Genomic DNA, 25,775 nt, shown 5'->3' with positions numbered 1-25,775 from the left:
ATAAAAAACCGTGATCACGCGCTCTGTAACCAACTGACAGACACACTTTTTTGGCTTAAAATTACAGTATGAACCGCTAAAAACACAACAACCTCACCGTCTTAGAATTACAATACGAAACGCTAAAAATAACAGTGCCTTGCCGACGGAACACACTTCATTGGCTTAGAATTATGGCAACAATCGCTAAACACACTGCAAACTCACAGTCCTCTCTTCCCGATTTACAGCCCCCCTCTCGTGGCTTAAAATAACTCACCGTTGTCGGCTCCAGCTGCTGAACTACACGTTGTAAACAGCCATGGCCCGCTTGCCTGGTCCTCCCGGTAACGTTAGCAGTTAACAGTTAACAGGGTTAGCATGGCGGCGTTAGCCAGGACCAGTCGGGATCACTTTACTGGCTGTGTCTCAATTGTTTTTGCGAGTAACCAACTCGGGTACTCTAGCTATATAATTCAATGTGAGTACACAAATGTTGAAATGACATAAAATGCCCGTCCCTAGTGGCTGTGATAAATTAGCCTGAAGCTATGCTTACCTGTTCAGGAGGAAATAAACCAACTCAGCGTCCTTTTGGGATCTAAGCTGTCTCCATCTTTCAAATACATCTCCAATATTTACCAGGGGGTTGTTAAGTCTCTGGTCACGCAACTGTTAGAAACATGCTGGGTTTTTTTTTTAGGTCGGGTAGAATCTATCTCCGTTGATCCTGTTCGTTTGTTAGCTGCTTTCATGGCTGTACTACCGTTACAGCTGTAGCGTGCTGGGTTTACGTTTTTACAGGTATATCTGGCAACCCGGCCTGGCTGTCAAACTGGGCCGTTGATAACAACCACAGACCAAAACATAAACATAAATTCCGTCACGGAATGTAAATTTCAAAAAGAAAAAATACTGACATTAGCATTGTTGTCAGAAAAGATAGTATTTCAGTTTAACATGTTTCCTTAATATCTGATGAGGCATTGGTGTCATTTTTGGATTTATTACAGTACAAATATTACATATTGGACCTTTAAAGTTAATCTATTAAATGTCACTCTATGAGGGTTTTTAACATTAATATGAGTTCCCCCAGCCTGCCTATGGTCCCCCAGTGGCTAGAAATGGTGATAGGTGTAAACCGAGCCCTGGGTATCCTGCTCTGCCTTTGAGAAAATGAAAGCTCAGATGGGCCGATCTGGAATCTTCTCCTTATGAGGTCATAAGGAGCAAGGTTACCTCCCCTTTCTCTGCTTTGCCCACCCAGAGAATTTGGCCCACCCATGAGAGAGAGACATCATGGCTTTCAAACAAGCAAAGTGGCAGTTGGTCAAGGCCACACCCCCACCCTCTACCTTGCCCCCTCTCTCCTCCTCAATAGCTACAGACACAGAAATGGCACATCCTAAGGAAAGCTCATTGTGGGACTGGCTCTAGTGGCTGTAATTCTGCACCAAGGCTGAATTTCGGGAAAGAGATTTCAGATACAGTATTAGGGGACCACTAAGGCCTATATAAAAGAGACTTCAGATACACTATTAGGGGACCACTAAGGTCTATATAAAAGAGACTTCAGATACAGTATTAGGGGACCACTAAGGCCTATATAAAAGAGACTTCAGATACAGTATTAGGGGACCACTAAGGTCTATATAAAAGAGACTTCAGATACAGTATTAGGGGACCACTAAGGCCTATATAAAAGAGACTTCAGATACAGTATTAGGGAACCACTAAGGTCTATATAAAAGAGACTTCAGATACAGTATTAGGGGACCACTAAGGTCTATATAAAAGAGACTTCAGATACAGTATTAGGGGACCACTAAGGCCTATATAAAAGAGACTTCAGATACACTATTAGGGGACCACTAAGGTCTATATAAAAGATACTTCAGATACAGTATTAGGGGACCACTAAGGCCTATATAAAAGAGACTTCAGATACAGTATTAGGGGACCACTAAGGTCTATATAAAAGAGACTTCAGATACAGTATTTGGGGACCACTAAGGTCTATATAAAAGAGACTTCAGATACAGTATTAGGGGACCACTAAGGTCTATATAAAAGAGACTTCAGATACAGTATTAGGGGACCACTAAGACCTATATAAAAGCATCCAAAGAGCACCATGTCATGGAACCTTTAAAAATAAAAATAAAAAGGTTGTTTGAAAAAAAGTTACAATATGAAAATGTGACTTTCCATGGCAGTCTGCCCATGTAATTTGATATTTCTTGTATGCAAGTAGACATTTTGGTCCACGCTTTAAGAAATTTCAGGAGGCATCAGAATCATAGAAGTCATCCTCTGGGAACTATCAGTGTCCATGTGACATTTCATGACATTTGGCCAGTAGTTTCTGACATATGTTCCTCTGGAACAACAGACCAACATTGCTGTAATTAGGCTGTGTCCTAGTGGCCTACTTACAGTCTCAGTAGTGGCCTACTTACAGTCTCAGTAGGTCATACAATGCAGTCAGTTGAATTTGAAATAATGACTATGAAGTTAAAATTCAAAGTTCAATATTGACCCTGGAACTAGAAGTTGAGTAAACAACCTCACCACAAATCCCATTTAGTGGATGTTCTGGAGCCTTCGATCAGATCACATGAACTTAAAGGGATAGTTTGGATCTTTTGAAGTAGGGCAGCCTGCTTCTCCCACCTGGGGGCATGCCAAGTGCCATCTACTGTAGGTTATACACTCACTATGGAGAAGTACCTCATACAACCCCACCTTAATAAATCTGAACTATGCCTTAAAACCTTCGGATCAACATGAACGTCCTTAAAGTGTTTAGGAGAAAAAGAACATTTGAACATCTACAATTCCACGAAAACTAAGGAAACTCCATCGGCTGACGAAGCTCATTTTACATGATTGAAAGTTCTAGAACCGCTACTAAATGGACCTTGTGGTGAGCTCTTTTTCATACCACATAACATGTGGTATGTAATCATGCAGTATAATATCAGTTGTGTAGTATTATTGCAAACTCTGTATCTTAAATGGTAATTTAACTGAAAAACTTTTTTTGATGGCCGCCAGTGGTTTAACTGATCACCTTGCTACAGTGATGTCCAGGTGTAGAGGACCTTGTGACATCACTGTTGGCTATAGTAATTGGTGCACACTTCTGACCACATCCAACCACCCTCACCAGGCTTGAAACTCTCAACCAGAGAGGGCAGTGACACTCAGCTTTTAAGCCCTTATGTTATTCTTAAAACAAATAAGGAAATGGAGAATATCAGGTTTTTATCAATAACCACAATATCTACGCATTATGGGGCAACTGATCTGATTATGCAATCTGCTTCTAAATATACAGTATATGTGTAATTTTCCTGAAATGCTTCATGAGCACAGTGTTGCAAAGTGATCAAACCCACATAGGAAGTACAGAGGAAACCTTGTAACAATAACTTTTACTCTCTTCTCCATCCTCCTCATCCTCCTCCTCCTCCTCCTCCCAACATCCACCACACAGGGATTGAATGAAAGTGCATCGCAGCTGTTTTGCAGCGGCGAGGAGACCAATGTGGAGGAGGGCATCGCCATCATGGACGAGGCCGTCATCCCCTGCCTTCACCTGATGAGCCGGGACTCGGCTTTATCCCACGAAGACCGGGACGCCATGGAGAGCATCCGCAGCCACTGGTGCTGCTGCCTGGGCCAGGACATGGATGGTAAAAGAAGTTGAATTAGGGCTGGGCAATATATCGATATTATATTGAAATCGATATACAGTTCGAGGCTGGATATTGTCTTACATTTTGGATATCGTAATATTGCAATATAGCAATATGGCATAAGTTTATCTTTTCCTGGTTTTAAAGGCTACATTACAGTTAAGTGATGTACTTTTCTGAACTTACCAGGCTGTTCTATTATTTGCCTTTACCCACTTAGTCATTATATCCACATTATTACCAATAGTCAACCCTACGTCTCAATATTGATGTATTTTATGTATGTACAAAATTGATGTATTTGGTCAAACATATCGTGATATTTCTCCATTTCTCCCAGCTCTAAGTTAAATTAAGACATCTGCATATCTTATGAAAATCCTCTAATTGTTGTCAAAATGTTCCAACCCTGATGGCACCAATTTTCAAAATTAATCTAAATTAATTTAATCACAATAATTAAGATACTAAATAAAATGCTAAATAATTGCTTAACATTCTACACATGCTACTTAAACTAACTTAAGCCTTTTTTAAACATCCATGTATGCTTATCAACAGTCTTCTTCTTTCTTGCCTCTTGCTGGGGCAGTGCTACATTTCTTGCTGCAACGCCAACTGTCAATCAGTGGAATAGTGTGAAACTGTCTGCAGGACTGTGTATCGCATCAGCAATGTCTCGTAGGCATATGCATGCATCCTCCACCGTGCGCTCGTAGAGCAGTAAAATTGGGACATACACCGATACTAACACTAACAAACATTGAACTAAAATGCCGCTAAAATAAACCCCCATTTCTACGGCTCTTCCTTTGTTTTCAGACTCATTGCAGGTGAAGCTGGGGGAGTTTCTGCCTCGGGTTCTGGACGGATCAGCTGAGACAGTAGTTCTTAAAGACCCACCCAAAGTCCATGTCAACCAGGCACACGACCTGTGCAGTCGCCTGGCTGCTGTCATGGAGTCCATCCACAGCACCTCGATAGTCATCGTTAAGTAAAGCCCTGAATGGAACCCCCAACAACCTCCTTGAAGCATGCGTCTGACCTGCAAGCAACTTGGCCGATAGCTCCTTCTGTGCTGACAGACTGTGGGGTTGAGACGTGTAGAGCGTGTAGTTTTCAACAAGCCAAATTATGTATTTCATTTATCGGCTGGTTTAGTACTGCACATGCATATCATTTTGATGGTTTAACATAGAAAGCTGTAAGCCGTATTTAGGGGTAGATAGATAGGGGATGGGGCAGGGTTGTCAGCACATGAATACATGCTCATTACAACAGCATTACCACATCACCCAAAAGCTTCTGGAAAAGCTTCCATTATATGCCTTCTGTTCTGCCTGCCCACCAGCATCAGCAACCCCCAGTTTGCTGAAAAAATACTAACAGTGTTTAAAAATCATAATGGCCCCTAAACAGCAGCAGGTTATGCAAAAGAGGCCCAAACGGTAGCAGCCCACTGTAAACAAGAAGATGTTTTCCCATGACCCGCAAAACAATAGTTTTTGGTTTACCAGATATCAGTTAACATCTAAAAACATGTTTTAAACCTTCTGCCTCCAAATCTCTTCGACTTTGAGTACATCCTCTTGGTACCATCTCCAAAGAGCACATTACTTAAAAGTCCCATGACATAGTGTTCTTCGGATGCTTTTATATAGGCCTTAGTGGTCCCCTAATACTGTATCTGAAGTCTCTTTTATATAGACCTTAGTGGTCCCCTAATACTGTATCTGAAGTCTCTTTCCTCAAATTCAGCCTTGGTGCAGAATTACAGCCACTAGAGCCAGTCCCACAATGAGCTTTCCTTAGGATGTGTCATTTCTGTGTCTGTAGCTAGCCTTGACCAACTGCCACTTTGCTTGTTTGAAAGCCATGATGTCTCTCTCTATCATGGTCATAAGGAGCAAGGTTACCTCCCCTTTCTCTGCTTTGCCTGCCCATCCCTCATAAGGAGGAGATTCCAGATCGGCCCATCTGAGCTTTCATTTTCTCAAAGGCAGAGCAGGATACCCAGGGCTCGGTTTACACCTATCACCATTTCTAGCCACTGGGGGACCATAGGCAGGCTGGGGGAACGCATATTAATGTTAAAAAAATCTCATAAAGTGAAATTTTCATGCCATGGGACCTTTAACTGTCAAGGCCAGTTCTGGAACTAGTGGCTCTGATTTTTTTCTCCTAAAAAAGACTGTAAAGGTTGTATAGCTGTAACCAGCTTCTTGTCAGCCAAACAATTGTTCATTAAACCAACCTGCGGAACAAACGTCATCAGTAGGATAACAGGGAATATATAAACTATGATTGGCACTCTGAATATTGCCTGGCAAACGTGTTAACTTTAAAACTGGCAACAATTGGACTGTCACTCAAACTCTGCAGGAAGTGACTGACTGGATTGGTAGGATTTGTTGTTTTGTTGCTAAGCAGTGTGAACGCACAAAAGGCCTTTATACAGGGCGTAAAAGTAAAACACTAGATTTGTACTGCACAGTAAAAAATGCTTTGTTAAATATATGTTTTATATTACTTTGTATTTTTCCAAAACCGGAAATTTTACATGTATGTGAAGCTAGAAAGAAAGATAGATAGACACAGTTCTATTATGCATAAACATATTAATGATGTCTGAGATGCAATGCAGTATCATGAATGAATCCCCTAGATCAGGATTTGGAGCTACTCTAACAGCCAGTTCTGGCTGCTTTTTCACTTGTACTCTGTGATGATACTCAATAAATGTTTTAGATACTCTGTGTACTCCTCTATCATTGACTGTCTTCACTTGTGTAGTAGAAGTAATAGTTTGCTAAAAAACTGTCCAGCTGTTATGAGAAATAAAAAAGAACTATATATTTGTTAGCCGTTTTTAAAAGATGTACACCTTTTGTAGGAACTAATCAATTCAAGGGGAGATAAAGTATTAAGAGACAAACTAATGTGTTGTTGGACTTTTAATGAGATTAGTTGACATTAAAAGAAACACCCCCATAGTTAACGTCATACTTGTATAGCACATTTCAGCAACAGGGCAATTCAAAGTGCTTTACATAAAAACAAATAAAATACAAGAATAAAAGTTACAGTGCAGTATAAGAAATTAAACATTAAAGAGCAGTTAAAAACAGTTAAAAAATTAATATTAAAGCAGATAAAATACAAGATTTTATGGAGCTTGTATGGGACAATGTATAAACCGTTGCTCTATAATCCACCCGCAATCCTTGCCGTTCCCAGAACGGGCCGGTCCCACCGGTAATTTCTCTTTATATGCTTACATAGTTTTCATACAGTTTCAACAATGCAACTTCAGTATAAGACATGAACAATTATTTAAAGAAAGGCAACATCAAAAAGAAAGGTCTTCAGCCCTGATTTAAAAGAACTGAGAGTTGCGGCGGACCTGCAGTTTTCTGGGAGTTTGTTCCAGATATGTGGAGCATAAAAACTGAACGCTGCTTAGACCATTTTGCAAGTACCAATTCTACCGGCTGCTTATTCATTTATTTTTAACTTTACCAAAACTGACCAGAAACTACACCGACTGACGTAGGCTACTGGTGCGCTAATCCACGCTCTCCCTACAACCCAAAGATGAATCCTTTGTGCTTTTATTTTGAAAGCAACACGCCCAACCGGAAGCCTTCCTTTAACGACTTCAGTTTTTCCTGCATCGGTTCTCTTCTGTGAACGGCCCGAAAACATAGAAGTCCGGTGCCCGGTAAATTTGCCTGACAGTGAGGAAAGCTAGCACCCTTGTACGCTTAATATGGCGGCGATGAGTAACGTTACCGACAGTGTGTCGACTGCTGGAAGCTGAACGAAGAGTTGATAACCGCATCCGAAGAGCGGAAGTTGTTCAACCAAAACACTCCGAGTGGACAAGACGGTTTCCCATTTCTTGTCCTGTGCAGTGTGCAGAGAAGAGCTCCGTGGAGTTTAGGAGTTTGAATAACTAAACAGGCACCTCGGCAGACAGGTAAGATGAAAAAAAGTAGTCGCAATTGCACAACAGATGAGCGAATTTAGATTAGAAACCTTGTTTATTTGTAAGCTAAGTTAGCTAACGTAACAGGAGTCCCTGTCTTACGTTGACTAGCTAGAGTTAACGTTACACCTTAACTTAGCTACTGCTTATAAACATGATAAGTGGAGAGGATTTCATGTCTCATTCGTGCACTAGAATCTTTTACAATATTGTTAGCACTTCCGGCATGACAGGAACGTTGATTAAAAGGGCTCTACTCGACAAACACATATTTATGTAACGTTACGATATTGATTAATGGCATCCGGAGAAGAGAATGAAGTCACGCACACTCCCTCTGTGTGGGTTGTTGTCTAAATGTGCGTGTCTCTGTTATTTGTGTTGATAGCCGGTCCGGGCCGCGCGTGCATGTCAGTGCACGTGGCCGTGAGAAAACGTAGGTATTTCACATATTAGAGAATGATCTCTGAGAGCCGTGTGGACACAATCACCGCCCGCTGTTGTGTTTTATTTCAGTACTTTGAGTACAGCTCCTTCTTTAATAATTGCAAACTAGCTGTTCTGTTAGCAGAACTCGGTAAACGGATCCTGCTAACTCACCAGTGATCTAAATATACATAGAGGCGTAAAGATGCACTCATCTGCTGAAGTGTTAACCACTACGAAATCAGGAGATCGCCTGTAGAACAGTGCTTTACTCTAAGTTACTTTTACCACTTTGCATTTAGATTCACAGCTGTTTTTGAAGTTGTGACCACAATCCAACTTTGTACTTACAGTTTATTTTGAAAGCTACGCTACCAAATACCCTACAGTTACAAGACCAATATATTGTATGGGTTGCTGCCATGTCACCTTATATGTAATGTACAAGTTTACAAACTCGAAAAAACAGTGGTTTGTGTTTGCAAAGTATGTGTGGTTGAGAATTAAGAGATTAACAGGGAGTGGGGCAGCTGAGCTGAACTGTCAGAGTTTCACATGCCCAGTAGTGGCCAAACTTAAAGTCCCTTGAACACATCTTTCCAAAACTATGGGCATTAATATGCTGGTATAGCAGCCTCTCTAGTCTTCTTTTCTACTTCTTTACTTTTGGAACCTGGCTGCAGGGATTTTCTCCCTTTCTGCCACAAAAGCATAAGTGAGGTTGCCCTCTGATGTTGGGCAATAAGTCCTGGCTCTCAGTCCAGTTCCAGTTTGTCCCCAAAAGTGTTGGTTAGTTCAGGGCTCTGTCCAGGTCAAACAAAACTAGGAATAAAACATTAATTTATGGACCTTGGATTGTGCAAGTGGGCGGGCAATTACCTTCCTCAAACTGCTCCCACAAAGTTTAAACACACTATTGTAAATAATATTATAATACCATTGTATGTTTTGACAGTGAGTAAATCCAGATTTAAAATGAAGCAGAGCTGTGTTGCACAATTAAAAACTAATGTCTGTTTAGTAAATCCAAGTGTATTACGATTCCATCAAATTGTTTGCTAGCTAGCTAAAAAGTCAGTTAGTCTGTATGTTTATCTGTCGGTGAATAGATGGTACAACTCCTGGGGCCTGTTTCACAAAAGCAGAATATCTAAATCCAGGATAACTGATAAAGCGAGGCTTGACCTGGTCTAATCTGTGCATCCTGGCTTGGTGCGTTTCACGAAGGCCGAGCCAGGCTGAGGAGGAGCGACTAGGTCGAGCCAGGCTGAAGTAATTCAGATAGATGCGCGTCCACGGCTTTCCTCAAAAGACCGCGAGGTCGATCACAGATTTACTGATGCCAAAATGGAGAATACGTATTGTACATACTTTATACAGAGTGAGCAGCAGCTTCTTGTGGAAGTATGATGACGTGAAACACATGATTTGTATAAAAAGAAAAGAAACACGGCCGCTGTAATGAAACAGCGAGAAAAAGCGCAGCAGACGATCACGGACCGACTGAATGCAGCCTAAACATAACTAGCCACTGCTCTGAATTGAAACCGTCATAATCATACCATTCAAGGATTAGGCTACTAATCATTTTCACAAATTAACAGTTGTACTCTTTGCCTTGAAATGTACCATCAAGATCAATTTTCTACAACGCTAAAATATGATGAATAAATATCTCTTTCACTCTGTTCCCCTCTCTCTCTCTCTCTCTCTCTCTCTCTCTCTCTCTCTCTCTCTCTCTCTCTCTCTCTCTCTCTCTCTCTCATGGGCTAAAATATAAATTTCCTAAGTCATATTAACTTCCACTGCTCGCTTTTAATGCAAAGTGTAGCATACAACTGTTCGTTTTTGCAAATGACAGTGACTCATTGAATGGTTTCAGTTAAGAGCAGTAGTTCATAAATGGATATTTTTAGACTAGCATTCAGTCGGTCCGCTATTATCTGCCACGCTTTTTCTCGCGTTTTTTTTATTTTTTATAGAGGACGAGTTTCTTTCTCTACATATTATATGCCTTGCTCCCTCATATACTGTATGGACATAGAAAATAAAGACACTGAAGAAATTGGACTAAAATCTAGAAACTATGAAGATAATTAAGTGATAAATTCCATGCACACTGTAAACATGAATGATACAGAGTATATTCATCAGTTATTTCCCCCCAGCAAAAAAGTTCAAAAACCATTGAGTTGTCCTCTACCTGTTATATGAATGTACAGTAGCCTACATCACTAGATAGTTACTGGTCCAGTGAACTAAGACTATCATTTGAGAGGATTGTACAATAAGAATATGTTCTTAAAATTGTTCAATCCTCCCAAATTATAGTCCCAGTTTACTGGACAACACAAATTGTGTGGTAAGAATTCCAAATACAATGCACATGAAAGAGGAATAAACACGATCCTTATTGTTAAAGAATAATAAAAAAAAAATTCTCAACTAAAATAATTCAAGGTGCATTGGTCAACTATAGAAATGTACAGCATTGTATATATTGCCCTTAGTAACAGACTTCATTTGAAACACATTTGAAATGTTATCAGCCTTTTCTAATCATCTCAAAAACTGCCATAATATATTCATCAAACTTCTAACAACAATATGAACATCAGTCTTCATACAGCAATATAACAGTAACAATGACTGTCACATGAATAATTATAAAAAATAATGGTCACAATTTTAACTAATAACTTTTCTTAAATGAACAGCAATATGCTGTATTTTAATCCAGGCTGATAATAACAATAGGGTAAAACCAGTGCTGGGTGAACAGAAAAGGTTCCAGGATTAAATAAATCCTGGCTGTTAGCCACGCTAGTGGGGGGGGATTTTATGTGCCCCTCGCTTTTGTGAAACCGAGTCAAGGCTAAATTGAGCCAGGATAACTGGGAAATCCCGGCTTAATCCCTTATCCTGGTTTTGTGAAACAGGCCCCTGGAGACCAAAGCCAAGCAGCAACATCCAGGCCTGAAAAGTGAAGCCTATGTGGAAGTGCCTTAAACCTGCATTCTGTCTCATTTCCAGCAGGGGACACTCTACTGGCTCCAAAAAGAAATCTGTTTCTATAGAAGTCTATGGAAACCTTTTCCTAATTCTCACTTGATTTATGTCCTAAGAAGTTGTCCTTACAAGTTTATGGTCTCAATTGCTAGTTCGCTCAAGTCTTCTTCAATACAGCATGATGTTCATTTAGTAAATTATGGTCCCATTCATTTTAAAACAGATGATAAAGCAGAGTTGCTTTAGGGCGTGGCTCCACTCCCTTTATTTGGATTAATGTTTTTATTATTCGCATTATAGTTCTTTCCCGTTCTACCTCCATCTCCTGCTAGTCACACACGCATGCACTGGGAGTTACTACTCCTAACAACTCCTCTGGCTCTTTGCCACCAGCCTGCTGGCCTGGAGCATTTTTTGACAGATGGACATTATATTCCAAACAGTTCACTGTGGGTCATGGGAATATTTGTGATTTTCCTTGCCTTGACAGAGGGGAGTTATTGTTGAAAATGAACAAAAACAGGGAGCTCCAGTGATGAGGTCAGGGGAAGTTTAACACTTATCGCACTCTGATATACGTAATGTAGAAAGTTAAAATGATAACTTTTGGGAAAAAGATAATTGAAGGTTGTTGTTTTTTTTTTTAAATTGCAGTTCCTTGTGTTGGCATCATAGACTGTTAATATTAATGGACAAAGCATCCGGTTCGGCAAAGTGCTGCAAATGCGGTTAGTGCCTTAAACCTGCATTCTATCTGAATTCCAGCAGGGGGGGCGAGACATGCGGTTGCAAAGGAGGTCTGTTTCTGTAGAAGTCTATGAGAAAGGGACCCACTCCTCACTTGATTTATTACCTCAGTAAACATTTTCATAATGAGTTTATGGTCTCAAAAGTCTTCTGCAACACAGAATGATGTTCATTTTTTGAATTATGGTCTCGTAGATTTTAAAATCGACGATAAAGCAGGGGGTGTTTTAGGGCGTGGCTATGATGTGATTGACAGTCCGCGGTCTTATATGTAATATAACTATGGAACAAAGATATAGTTAAAACCTAGCGAAGCTAAATCTTACCTCGAATTATGTAGGCTAGCTTTCAGCAGCAGTTGCATCCAGATTGCCAGTGGAAGTGTGTAACGTAGAGTGTAAGCAGCGTTGCCAACTCTCAGCTAACGTCCCAGTCAGATACCGCCCAACAGCCTGTGGCTCCTCCCTCACTCCCCCCTCTCGTCTAAAAACTCGACGACTCGTAGCAGATCTCCACAAACCAACGGGGGACGTCACACATGCTCTGTCCATTAATATTAACAGTCTACGGTTGGCGTGTCCATCTCTCCCCTTTATGCCCACCAGGTGCTATGAGCAGTGAGCTGAACGTGCCGATGGGTTCCCCGGCCCCAGGGGCCTCAGAGCGGGCTTCAGACGGCGGGGGGATGGACTACAGGGACTGGGTGAGACGCAGTTACCTGGAGCTGGTCAGCTCCAACCACCACTCGGTGCAGGCCCTGTCCTGGAGGAAACTCTACCTGAGCCGGGCCAAGCTGAAGGCCTCCAGCAGGACCTCGGCACTGCTCTCTGGCTTCGCAATGGTCAGTTGGATCCACCTTCTTTTTTTTGTCTTTTTTTTCTTTTTCTTTTTTTTTCACCAGCTTCAGTGAATCACAGCCTCTTAAAGGACATGACTGCATGTTTTTCATGTTTCATCCCATGAAAAGTTTTTAGTTTTTAGCTTTCCGGGCAGCTGATGGTTTTAATTCATTTCTGTTATATTCTCACTCTTTCATGGTACTCGGTATAACGGACCGGACTACGATGGAATATTAACCATTTAATAACCCAACAGCATTTCTTTACAGCAGCATGGCTAACACCAACCACGGAAGCTAAAGTTTACCCACAGTCCATCAGGTGTATCTCATCTACGGATCTGACAGTAGCCGAAAATACACAACGGTTTCAATACCATAAATCTGCTTAACCCAGTCCTTCCAGAAAAATGCGAATAGCCTAGGCGCATTTTACTAATTTGCTGTTAAAATACCAATGAAATGCTTCGCCATTGACTTCAGACCAGGTTGTTGTTGGTCAATGGCACGATCACTTCCCGCTGCCTCAACATAGCAATACGCCAAGAATGCACCTGAACACACCTCGCTGTAAGACCAGCACACCCATGGGCGCACAGATGGGCGCAGGTGCATTTGCTATTTAAGCGACGTGGGCGCTGGACGGGGAACTGACAACTGCGTCGGTCTTAAACTAGCAAAGACACTTGCGTCGGGCTTTGTGCTGCGCCGGGTGCAGGATAGGGCCCTCAGTCTCGTTTGCTGTTACAATCATTTATGATCATCAGATAAAAAGTTACACAGTTTCAGTTTTGTGATTGTTGCGGGCAAAAATCCTTGATTATGCGGCACGTTTTCTTAAAAAATGCGATGGAATATGCGGCTATTTATGCAATTTAATGCAATGAAATTGCGGGAACTTGTAAAAACTGCGGTTTGATGAAAAAGAAAGAGGAAAAAAAAAAAAGTGATTTCCCCCAACACCCTGCTTTTCGACGATGTTCATGTTGCGTAATTACCTCACTTCATAACGTTCCCATGGCAACAGGGGAAAATGGCTGCTCTCGTGTGAAGTAAACGCAACATTTTTCAACTTTCTGTGTGTGACTTTTTTGCAACGAAAATATGGGGATTATGAAATCATGCTAGCCCCGCATATTTTGCGCGGAAATCGGCAATTTATGCGGCGAAAGTGCGGCGTATTTGAAAAAAAATGCGTCCCCCACATAAATATGCGGACTTCGGCTGATTATGCATTGAGTTATGCGATCGCATAATCGCGTTTTTCTGGAGGGACTGTTAACCCCGTCACATTGAAATACAGCTGTGGGCAGGAACTCGCCGTTCGTTTTGAAGCGGTGGCTCCAAACCTGTAGAACGCCCTTCCTACTGTCGTACGTTCTGCAGTCTCTGTTGAAGCTTTTAAAAAGAAGCTGAAGACTTGTTTAAATTTGCTTTTGACTCACGTTTGTAACTTTTGTTTTAACTAGGTAACTGTAACTAGGTTTTAATCTTTTAAATGATTTTCATTGGTCTTTCAATTATGTTTTCCTTGCTTATTTTCTGTTGGATCTTGCTGTATTTTTACAAATGTTTATCATTTGAAGCACTTTGTGACTTTGTCTGTAAAAGGTGCTACATCAAAGAAACTTATTATTATTATTATTATTATTATTATTATTATTATTAAACTTTTTGTTTGTTCTTTCAAGATTTCAGTGTTGGCTGCTGAAGAGCTACCTTAAAGCTTATAGTTTGTCTTTTGGATTTAAGTTACTAATAAATCACCATTACATTAATTCATGGCAAGTAGTAACCATCACTTCTCAAAGGTCTGAGTATCCCTAAAAGCATCTTCAAAGAGAGTTTATTGTGTGTGTGTGTGTGTGTGTGTGTGTGTGTGTGTGTGTGTGTGTGTGTGTGTGTGTGTGTGTGTGTGTGTGTGTGTGTGTGTGTGTGTGTGTGTGTGTGTGTGTGTGTGTGTGTGTGTGTGTGTGTGTGTGTGTGTGTGTGATTGCAACTGTATTACAGCATGAAATGTAACCGTCACAGAAAACTAAACATTAACACTATTTTAAGATTAAACCCCATGCATGTCCACTTTAGGATATTGCAAGCCAGGGTTTATACTGCTGTGCATTATTAATGATGAAGCAAAAAGTATAACATTTCCTGGTTCCAGGTTCTCAAATGTGAGCTTCTGCAGCCTGTCTGTGTTTTCTTTGTCAGTTTAAGGGTGGTAGCTGGCTCTTAATACTACGATGTCCATCCAACTATCAATCACGTAACAACCTGCAGAAAATGAACAGCACTTCTACTTGCAGAAACCTGGGCGCCCAAATTAAATCCTCCACCTTATTTACTGGAGGCTTGTGCAATGTACTCCACAGTAGGGCTGCAACTAACGATTATTTTCATTGTCGCTTCATCTGTCGGTTATTTTGTTGATTCATCGATTAGTTGTTTGTTCTATAAAATGGTGAACAATGTCAATCATTGTTTCCCAAAGCCCAAGACAACGTCCTTAAATGTCTTGTATTGTCCACAACTCAAAGATATTAAGGTTACTGTCATAGAGGAGTGAAGAAACTAGAAACTATTCACATTTAAAGTGGCTATTTGTAACTTTCAGTTTGTGTTGATTCTAGCGGCCGCTTTGGTCAAAAGCAGTAGTGTTTTCACCACTTTCCCTTTATAGCTTTTAGTTGTTCTTTTCATTTAATTTCCCTTTTTCTGTGATGGCCCTGCCCCAGTTTCAGCCATAACTACAGCAGATAACTTCTAAAATGAAATTAAAATACATTAGGCCTATCTATATAAAGAAATGTCCTGCTAGCCTTTACCTGGCTGGATACACGTAAACAGGCTTTTCCGGTTGTTACTGTAATGCTGCTCTCTGTGACCCGTCAGAATGTGTGACTGTAAAGCCGGTCTGCCTGCCCTAGATTATTTTGTGACTTTGCAGGGAAAATCTGACCCAGGCAGAGGCATTAATATAAATGATGTACAAATAGCGTTCTTTTCACTGTTAGGGCCCAGCGCAGGTGTGTTTAGGGCGTGTCCAAATCCACTTTTGCTAGTTTGACGGTGGAAAAAAAGGGTCTGGGCACCGGGCGCATGGTTCAAAATGGTTGTACTTAGTGTCTTCATTAATTCAAAGGTGTGTTTTGGGCGTAACATGCAATAAACCAATCAGAGTGTCATCTCCCATTCCCTTTAAATGCCAGGCGCGTTTGTATCTTGGCGCATTGCTATTATGATGGCGGATTGGCACCGTAATAGTTTTATTTGTAATCTTTTGCGTGTGTGTGTGTGTAACAAGCATAGTGTGCACGCCCTGTGCACGAGCCTAGGCGCATTTTACTAATTTGCTGTTAAAATACCAATGAAATGCTTCGCCATTGACTTCAGACCAGGTTGTTGTTGGTCAATGGCGCGATCACTTCCCGCTGCCTCAAGATAGCAATACGCCAAGAATGCACCTGAACACACCTCGCTGTAAGACCAGCGCGCCCACGGGCGCACAGATGGGCGCAAGTGCATTTGCTATTTAAGCGACGTGGGCGCTGGACGGGGAACTGACGACTGCGCCGGTCTTAAACTAGCAAAGACACTTGCGTCGGGCTTTGTGCTGCGCCGGGTGCAGGATAGGGCCCTCAGTCTCGTTTGCCGTTACAATCATTTATGATCATCAGATGAAAAGTTACACAGTTTCAGAAACATTAAAACGTTAAGAAGCTGGAATTTAGAGAATTTCTACTCGAACCGATTAACCAATTATCAGAATAGCTGGCGATTTAATTTAATAGTTGACAAATAATTGGTTAATTTATTTCCGCTCTCTCATGTCAAGGTCTCAAGATGTTGAATATGTGAAACGTTGATATGAACAGGATTGAGATGGCCTTCAGGACCTCACGAGAGTTAGTTTGTCTCCATGCTCTGTATCTTAGGGTGAGCCTTATCCTGTTGTGGCGTAAACACGGATGTATAGTAACCTGCTTATCCGTTTCCCTGTTAACATGTCGTAGGTGGCCATGGTGGAGGTGCAGCTGGAGATGCAGTACAGTTACCCTCCTGTGCTCCTCGTTGCCTTCAGCGTGTGCACCACCGTGCTGGTGGCGGTGCACCTCTTCGCTCTGCTGATCAGCACCTGCATCCTGCCCAACGTGGAGGCCGTCAGCAACATCCACAACCTCAACTCGGTCAGCGAGTCGCCCCACGAGCGCATGCACTACTTCATCGAGCTGGCCTGGGGCTTCTCCACGGCCCTGGGCATCCTGCTGTTTCTAGCCGAGGTGGTGCTCCTCTGCTGGATCAAGTTCCTGCCCGTAGACTCCGGCGGGGCCCGAAAGGTAACCGCCTGCTGCACCACAACGGCCGCTGCCGGCGCCACGCCCACGACACCCCCACCCGTGTCGCGGAACAGCGGCTGGCAGGCTGCGCTGGCATCCACCATCATCATGGTCCCAGTGGGGGTGATTTTTGTGGTGTTCGCCGTTCACTTCTACCGCTCTCTGGTGGGCCACAAGACGGAGCGTCACCACCAGGAGATCGAGGAACTGCACAAGATAAAGGTGCAGCTCGACGGCCACGAGAGAGGCCTCCAGACTGTGTGATAACATGGCCGCAGCCTTCAGGACTTCCCTCTGTGTGTCATTGTGTATCTCTTCTGTGACATTTGTCCTGGTCATTGTTAATGCCTTGCTTGGACTGGTAGGCAGTGAGCTTTGAAGCTCCTCACTTTGCAGCACAGACAGCCAGTACATGTCAGAGTGCTAATTTATTCTTAAGATGCGTTGTAGGACCTTGTGTCTGTTTTTTAGATCTGTTATAGGCGTCGGTCAAGGATAATGTAAAAGGTTTACAGAAAAAGGGCTATTATGTTCTGTGTGCCATTGTTTTGTTTTTTTTTATTATTTTGAGCCATGTCTGTGTTTTCATGGTAGGGTGTGGTGACGAAAGTGGGTTACATTTTGGATCTGGTTCCACCTCGGCAAAATACCTGGATTCACCGTGAGGCTAACAAATCTCTTATTGAATCTTGTATCTCCCCTCACGCCTTGCTAGCAAAGAGCTGCCATCACTCTCGCCAGAGGAAATGGTGAATGCCATAAGTATCTTGCCATAATGCCACAATATGTAACGTGACTTGTTTGATTATTGTGCTCACTGTAAGCTGGTTTCTGTGCTCAGACAAAGATGTGTTTGTTAGAGAAAGAAGAACCACTCTAACAACAGGATTCAGGATCCAGGATCAAAGCTGATTACAGATCTGGTAGAATATAATTGCGATTATTTCGGTCAATATTGAAATCACGATAATTTAACACGATTACTCGTTGACTTCTGGAAAGATGTTGCAATTATTGAACTTAAAAACTGGAAAAAGTTAAATAAATCAACAGTAAAAAAAACACAACTGTGAAAATTGCCTTAATACTTATTCTTTGTAAACTTTATTATTTCATTCAGAACACAAGAGAAAATAAGAGTTTACTTGCAAATGTAACGTGCATAATGAGCTAAATAATTGTTTTTCTCGATTATTCTGTTTTTGTGATCATTGGGAGCCAAAATCATAATCGCTTACATTTTGATTAAGTTTGAGATTTAGTTATTTATAAATCTAGTTCCTTGCAAATGTTGAATGCTAAACGGACTCAATAAGAGATTTGAAAAGATGTGGATTTACTAAGCTGATTCGATGCTTGATTCAGATTTGATCAAATGCCGTCGAACCCCCACAGTGAGTGCAGGTCTCACTGTTTACACTAAACCTTCAGCTCAGTCAGGATTACATTATTCATAAAACTGAGCTTGTTGTTTTAACTGTAAAGTGTCGAGTCATGCACCACAGTGCAAGAAACTGTGTGTATGTCTGACTGATTGAGGGCTTCTGTAAAGTCTTAACATTTTTTGCATTCTTTTGAAATTCTTGGGAGGTTGGCGTCACTGTGTTTTTAAATCCAAAATCTCAGACAAGCCCAAATGTTGTCATTATCCTCCTTCAAATAGCTTTTATTGTCTTTTACAAAGACCATGGCGCCTGTGTAAAAGGTGTCAAGCCAATCGATTCTGCAAACCGATGCTGCTCAAAGTCCTTATATACGTATGTGTTACTGTCCAAATATAGTTCTGCCTTACAGAATGATTGCCTTTTATGAACTGATGTTGATGCTGTTTTGATAAAGGTCATAACCCAAGCAGATATGTTTTGCTGGAAATGTAGTCGAGACAGAGCTTAAACCAATGCAGTTTAAAGGTGGAGTCTGCAATTCTGGAGATAGATTCTTGAGCTCAACACCCACATAAATACCAAGGAACCTTATAAGTTTCCTTAAGAAACATCCCTCCCGTCACTGCTCCTTTTTTACGGTCTTCTCGCTCCCACTGCCTTTCTCTTTATATATCCATGGCTAGAGCTGGGCGATATGGAAAAAGTCTAATATCACGATATTGTTGACCAAATACATCAATGTCGATATTGCGGCGATATTTTAGGGTTGACAATTGGTGCTTACAAAAAAATATTTACACAATGAGATTTTTGATAAATAATCATCATCAATGTGTATATAATAACTAAGTGGGTAAAGGGAAATTATAGAACAGCTAGAACAGTCTGGTAAGTTCAAGAAATGACATCACTTTACTGTAATCCAGCCATTAAAACCAGGGACAGATAACACTTGTGTCATATTACGATATCCAAAATCTAAGACGATATCCAGTCTCATATCACGATATCGATATAATATTGATATATTGCCCAGCCCTATCCATGGCCTTTCCCCTGTCCTGTGCACAAGCACGCTGGAATAGTGTTGTGTGGCTCTCTTTTTATTCCCCATTTACAGAGCCAGGGCTGTGAATGAACACCGGACATTGCACATACAGACCATGAGGAGATACTCGCTGAACTTTATAAAAAATGTATTGGATTAGAATCGCAGACTCCACCCTTAAATGTTCAGTTGGATGCGGATGGAAATGAGAACAGTCACAGAGTACATGTTGTGACCTTCAGTTTATGAAGTAAATACTGGAGACCTTTCAGTAAGTGTGGGTTAAGACTCCCCAGTTGGCACTTCCTTGGATGAGGACCGAGTATGTTACTGTGTTTAAAAAAGAAAATGTACCAACCTGTTATCACATTCCAAAAAAAAAAAAAAAAAAAAAAGACTGACCAAAGTGTTGTTCAGTTGTTTGTTTCTTGATTCTCAGAAGAGACAGAAGTGCACTTGTAGTTTAGTTGTACAGTGAGCGAGTGTCTGGGTTCTTATCAGAGAACATCTTGCTTTGTCTCGTGTTTGTGCATTTGTGCTTCTTAAATGAATACTGCAGAGGTCATGGAGACCTGTGTTGGAAGATAAAATCCACAACCTGTCACAGACTTCTAAAATAAAAAAAACAATATTAAAGTTCTCATTGTCTCCTGTGTGTGTCTATAACCAGTCACAGTGATTCAAACGCAGGATAAATAGGTTTGCTTTAAGTGTTGGGAAGCCAGACATATCCCCTTTGCCAAGAATAATGACTTCATGTGATTAAGTAACTGCATTGAAGTGACCAGCAGCCATCTACATGAGCTACAGAGATTAATGATTGAACTCTTTATAGAGTGTGGTCTAGACCTATCTGTAAAGTGTCCTGAGATAACTCTTGTTATGATTTGATAATATAAATGAAATTGTATTGAACTCCCAGCTGCCCAGCTGAAAAAATGCTCCACTGTAAACCTCAGCAGGGTGTTTTTTTAAAGACATTATATACTATGACTTTTTATGACATACTATACTGACTTCTTTTTACTTTTTTTCGAAATACTATATTATGACTTTTTTTAGGACTTGTTTCAACATACTATACTATGACTTTTTATAACATTTTTCAACATATTATACTATGACTTTTTTTCGACATACTGTACAATAAAAGAAAGAAGTGGCGGGAGTGCTTCTGTTATCCTTTTAACAATCGGTGCTCATGGAAGGAAATACAATTCAAGAAAAGGAAGAAGAATTATGACCAAGAAAGTTGTAGTATAGTTTGTCAAACAAGTTATAGTATATTATCTAGAAAAGTCATAAAAGTGTCATACTATAGTATGTCAAAAAAAGTCACAAAAATGTCATAGTATAGTATGTCGAAGAAATCATAAAAAGTCATAGTATAGTATGTTGAAATAATTATGAGAAAATCACAGTATAGTATGTCGAAAAAGACAGTATAGTATGTTGAAAACAATCATAAAAAAGTGGTAGCATACTATGTCAAAAAAGTCATAAATAATCATAAAAAAGTCATAGTATAGTATGTCGGAAAAAGGTCATAAAAAGTCATATTATAGTATGTAAAATAAAGTCATTGTGTACGGTAGTATATAGAAAAAAGTAATACAAAGTGGTGGTATAGTATGTCGAAAAAAAGTCATAAAAATGCCATATTATGTATGTTGAAAAAAAAAGTAATATAGTCATAGTGTGTATGTCGAAAAAAGCCATAAAAAATACATAGTATGTCGAAAAGGTCATAAAAAAGGTCATAGTATAGTATGTTTAAAACAATCATAAAAAAGTGGTAGCATACTATGTCAAAAAAGTCATAAAATGCCATATTATAGTATGTTGAAAAAAGTAATATAGTCATAGTGTGTTATAGTATGTCGAAAAAAGCCATAAAAAATACATAGTATAGTATGTTTAAAACAATCATAAAAAAAGTGGTAGCATACGATGTCAAAAAAGTCATAGTATAGTATGTCGAAAAAATCGTTAAGAGGTCATAGTATAGTATGTCAAAAAAAGCCATAAAAAAGACAGTATAGTATGTCGAAAAAGTTAAAAAAAGTCATAGTATAGTATGTCGAAAAAAGGACGAAAAAAAGTCATAGCATAGTATGTAAAATAAAGTCATAGTATAGTATATCAAAAAAAGTAATAAGAAAGTCATAGTATAATATGTTGAAAAAAAGTCATATTATAGTCAAAGTCATTAAAAAATCACAGCATAGTGTGTTGAAAAAGTCATAAGAAAGTCATATTATAGTATGTAAAAAAAAAGCCATATAAAAGTCATAGCATAGTATGTCGAAAAAAGTCATAAAAAAGTCATAGTAAGTATGTCAACAAAATCATAAAAATGTCATAGGATTGTATATTGAAAAAAAATCATAAAAAGTATAGTGGGTCAAACAAAAGTCATAAAAAGGTCATAGTATAGTGGGTCAAAAAAAAGTCATAAAGTCATAACATAGTATTTCGGAAAAAAGAAACAATAAAGTCATGGTATAGAATGTAACATAAAGTCATAGTATAGTATGTCGAAAAAAAGTTATAGTAGTATGTTAAAAAATCCTAAAAAGGTCATAGTAAAGTATGTCGAAAAAATCATAAAGGTCATAGTATAGTATGTCGACAAAATCATACAAAAGTCATAACATAGTATGTCGAAAAAAAGGAAACAATAAAGTCATGGTATAGAATGTAAATAAAGTTATATTATAGTATTTAAGTATAAAAATTATAGTATAAAAAATAAATCATAACAAAGTCATATTATAGTATGTCGAAAAAAGCCATATAAAAGACATAGTATAGTATGTCAAAAAAATCATAAAAAGGTCATAGGATAGTATAACGAAAAAAAAGTCATAGTATTGTATGTTGAAAAAATCATGAGAAAATCACAGTATAGCATGTAGAAAAAGCCATTAAAAAAACCATACTATAGTATGTCAAAAAAGTAAAAAAAAAAAGACATAGTATAGTATGTTGAAAAAATCATAAAAAGTCATAGTATAGTATGTCGATAAAAAGTCATAGTATAGTATGTCGAAAAAATCATGAGAAAAATCACAGTATAGTGTGTCAAAAAAAGACATAAAAAGACAAAGTATAGTATGTTTAAAACAATCATAAAAAAGTGGTAGCATACTATGTCAAAAAAGTCATAGTATAGTATGTCGAAAAAGTAAAAATAAAAAGACATAGTATAGTATGTGAAAAAAATCATGAGAAAGTCATAGTATAGTATGTCGAAAAAAGGACGAAAAAAAGTCATAGCATAGTATGTCATAAAAAGGTCATAAAAAGTCATGGTATAGTATGTAAAATAAAGTCATAGTATGTCGAAAGAAGTAATAAGAAAGTCATATTATAGTATGTTGAAAAAAGTCATTAAAAAATCACAGCATAGCGTGTCGAAAAAGTCATAAGAAAGTCATATTATAGTATGTAGAAAAAAATCATAACAAGTCATAGTAAAGTATGTCGAAAAAATCATAAAAGTCATAGTATAGTATGTCAACAAAATCATACAAAAGTCATAACATAGTATGTCGAAAAAAAGGAAACAATAAAGTCATGGTATAGAATGTAACATGAAGTCATAGTATAGTATGTGGAAAAAAGTCATAAAAAAGTCATAGTATAGTATGTCGAAAAAATCATGAGAAAAATCACAGTATAGTGTGTAAAAAAAAGCCATAAAATGAGTATATATACTATATAGTATAGTATGTATAGTATATAGTATAGTATAGTATGTTTAAAACAATCATAAAAAAGTGGTAGCATACTATGTCAAAAAAGTCATAAAAAATCATAAAAAGTCATAGTATAGTATGTCAAAAAAAGCCATAAAAAAGTCATAGTATAGTATGTCGATAAAAGGAAGAAAAAAAGTCATAGCATAGTATGTCAGAAAAAGGTCATAAAAAGTCATGGTGATATAGTCATAGTCATGTAAAATAAAGTCATAGTATAGTATGTTGAAAAAAAGTCATTACAAAATAACAGCATAGTATGTCAAAAATCATAAAAAGGTCATAGGATAGTATAACGAAAAAAAAAGTCATAGTATAGTATGTCAAAATAATCATGAGAAAATCATAGTATAGCATGTAGAAAAATCATAAAAAAGCCATAGTATAGTATGTCGGAAAAAGATCATAAAAAGTCATAGTATAGTATGTTGAAAAAAAAGTAATATTATAGTCATAATGTGTTATAGTATGTCGAAAAAATCATTAAAAGGTCATAGTATAGTATGTCAAAAAAATCATAAGAAAAATCACAGTATAGTATGTCAAAAAAAGCCATAAAAAAACATAGTATAGTATGTCGAAGAAAATCATAAATAAGTCGTAAAAAATCATAAAAAAGCCATAGTATAGTATGTCGAAGAAAATCATAAATAAGTCGTAAAAAATCATAAAAAAGCCATAGTATAGTATGTCGGAAAAAGATCATAAAAAGTCATAGTATAGTATGTAAAATAAAGTCATTGTGTAGTATGTAGAAAAAAGTAAAAAAAGTGGTTGTATAGTATGTCGAAAGAAAGTCATAAAAATGTCATATTATGGTATGTTGAAAAAAAAAGTAATATTATAGTCATAATATGTTATAGTATGTCGAAAAAATCATTAAAAGGTCATAGTATAGTATGTCAAAAAAATCATAAGAAAAATCACAGTATAGTATGTCAAAAAAAGCCATAAAAAAGACATAGTATAGTATGTCAAAAAAATCATAAAAAGGTCATAGGATAGTATAACGAAAAAAAAGTCATAGTATTGTATGTCGAAAAAATCATGAGAAAATCACAGTATAGCATGTAGAAAAAGCCATAAAAAAAAACATTGATTAGTATGTCGAAAAAATCATAAATAAGTCATAAAAAAAAGCCATAGTATAGTATGTCGGAAAAAGATCATAAAAAGTCATAGTATAGTATGTAAAATAAAGTCATAGTATAGTTTGTCAAAAAAAATCATAAAAAAGACATAGTATAGTTTGTCAAAAAAATCATAAAAAGGTCATAGTATAGTATGTCGAAAAGATCATAAAAAAGTCATAGTATAGTATGTCGAAAAAAGGACGAAAAAAAGTCATAGCATAGTATGTCATAAAAAGGTCATAAAAAGTCATGGTATAGTATGTAAAATAAAGTCATAGTATAGTATATCGAAAAAAGTAATAAGAAAGTCATAGTATAGTATGTTGAAAAAAAGTCATAGCATGTCGAAGAAACTCATAAAAATGCCATATTATAGTATGTTGAAAAAAAGTCATATTATAGTCATAGTGTGTTATAGTATGTCGAAAAAAGTCATTAACAAATCACAGCATAGCGTGTCGAAAAAGTCATAAGAAAGTCATATTATAGTATGTAAAAAAAAATCATAAAGTCATTGTATAGTATATCGAAAAAAGTCATAAAAAAGTCATAGTATAGTATGTCAACAAAATCATACAAAAGTCATAACATAGTATGTCGAAAAAAAGGAAACAATAAAGTCATGGTATAGAATGCAACATGAAGTCATAGTATAGTATGTAGAAAAAAGTCATAAAAAAGACATAGTATAGTATGTCGAAAAAATCATGAGAAAATCACAGTATAGTATGTAGAAAAAAGCCATGGAAAAGTCATAGTATAATATGTCGCAAAAGTCATAAAAAGGTCATAGTATAGTATGTTGAAAAAACCCATGAATATGCCATATTATAGTATGTTGAAAAGAATGTCATATTATAGTCATAGTGTGTTATAGTATGTCAATAAAGTCACAGTCACGCACACGTAGTATGCAGAAAAATACAAAAATAGTCATAAAAATGTGATAGTAGAATACCTTTCGACATACTCTGACTGTTTTATAAATTTTTCCACATATTATTGCTTTATTATGACTTTTTCGACGTACTATACTATGACTTTGTAATATTTTTTTTCGACGTACTATACTATGACTTTTTTACAACTTAAAAAATATCCTAACTATACTACTACTTTTATCCCGACATACTATACTACGACTTTTTCAAAACTTTTTTCAATATATCATACATGGCTTTTTTTGACATACTATACTATGACTTTTTTTCATTATACTATAGTATGGCTTTTTATAACTTTTTGCGACATACTATACTATGATTTATTTTTGACAAACTACATTATGAATTTTTTATTTTATTTCGACATACTGTACCACTTTTATTTTTTCAACATTTTGACATACTAAACTATTATTTTTTCAACACACTATACTATGACTTTTTTAACATACTATGCTATGACTTTTTTATGACTTTTA

General features: G+C 38.0%; 2 protein-coding genes across 4 annotated transcripts in view; both read left to right on the top strand.

Moving 5' to 3' along the window:
- usp28 (ubiquitin specific peptidase 28) overlaps positions 1-5,410 on the top strand; it is a 34,247-nt gene extending 28,837 nt beyond the window's left edge. For all 3 annotated transcript variants that reach the window (XM_039778270.1, XM_039778269.1, XM_039778272.1), the window contains exons 25-26: positions 3,482-3,680; positions 4,506-5,410. In XM_039778270.1, the coding sequence (XP_039634204.1) occupies positions 3,482-3,680; positions 4,506-4,681 (375 nt within the window). In that variant the 3' untranslated portion in view covers positions 4,682-5,410. The remainder of the gene's footprint in view (positions 1-3,481; positions 3,681-4,505) is intronic.
- A 1,901-nt stretch (positions 5,411-7,311) lies between these two features.
- orai2 (ORAI calcium release-activated calcium modulator 2) lies at positions 7,312-18,219 on the top strand. The gene is made up of 3 exons (XM_039778219.1): positions 7,312-7,662; positions 12,459-12,694; positions 16,702-18,219. The coding sequence occupies exons 2-3, from the start codon at positions 12,464-12,466 to the stop codon at positions 17,287-17,289; spliced, it is 819 nt and encodes a 272-aa protein (XP_039634153.1). The 5' UTR covers positions 7,312-7,662; positions 12,459-12,463; the 3' UTR covers positions 17,290-18,219.
- The last annotated feature ends 7,556 nt before the right edge of the window (positions 18,220-25,775 follow it).

The sequence above is a fragment of the Perca fluviatilis genome, chromosome 16 (genome assembly GCF_010015445.1).
Source record: "Perca fluviatilis chromosome 16, GENO_Pfluv_1.0, whole genome shotgun sequence".
In the NCBI taxonomy this organism is placed as follows: Eukaryota; Metazoa; Chordata; class Actinopteri; order Perciformes; family Percidae; genus Perca; species Perca fluviatilis.
The sequence above is the reverse complement of the archived record's forward strand: the minus strand, read 5'-3'. Positions and strand labels throughout refer to the sequence as shown.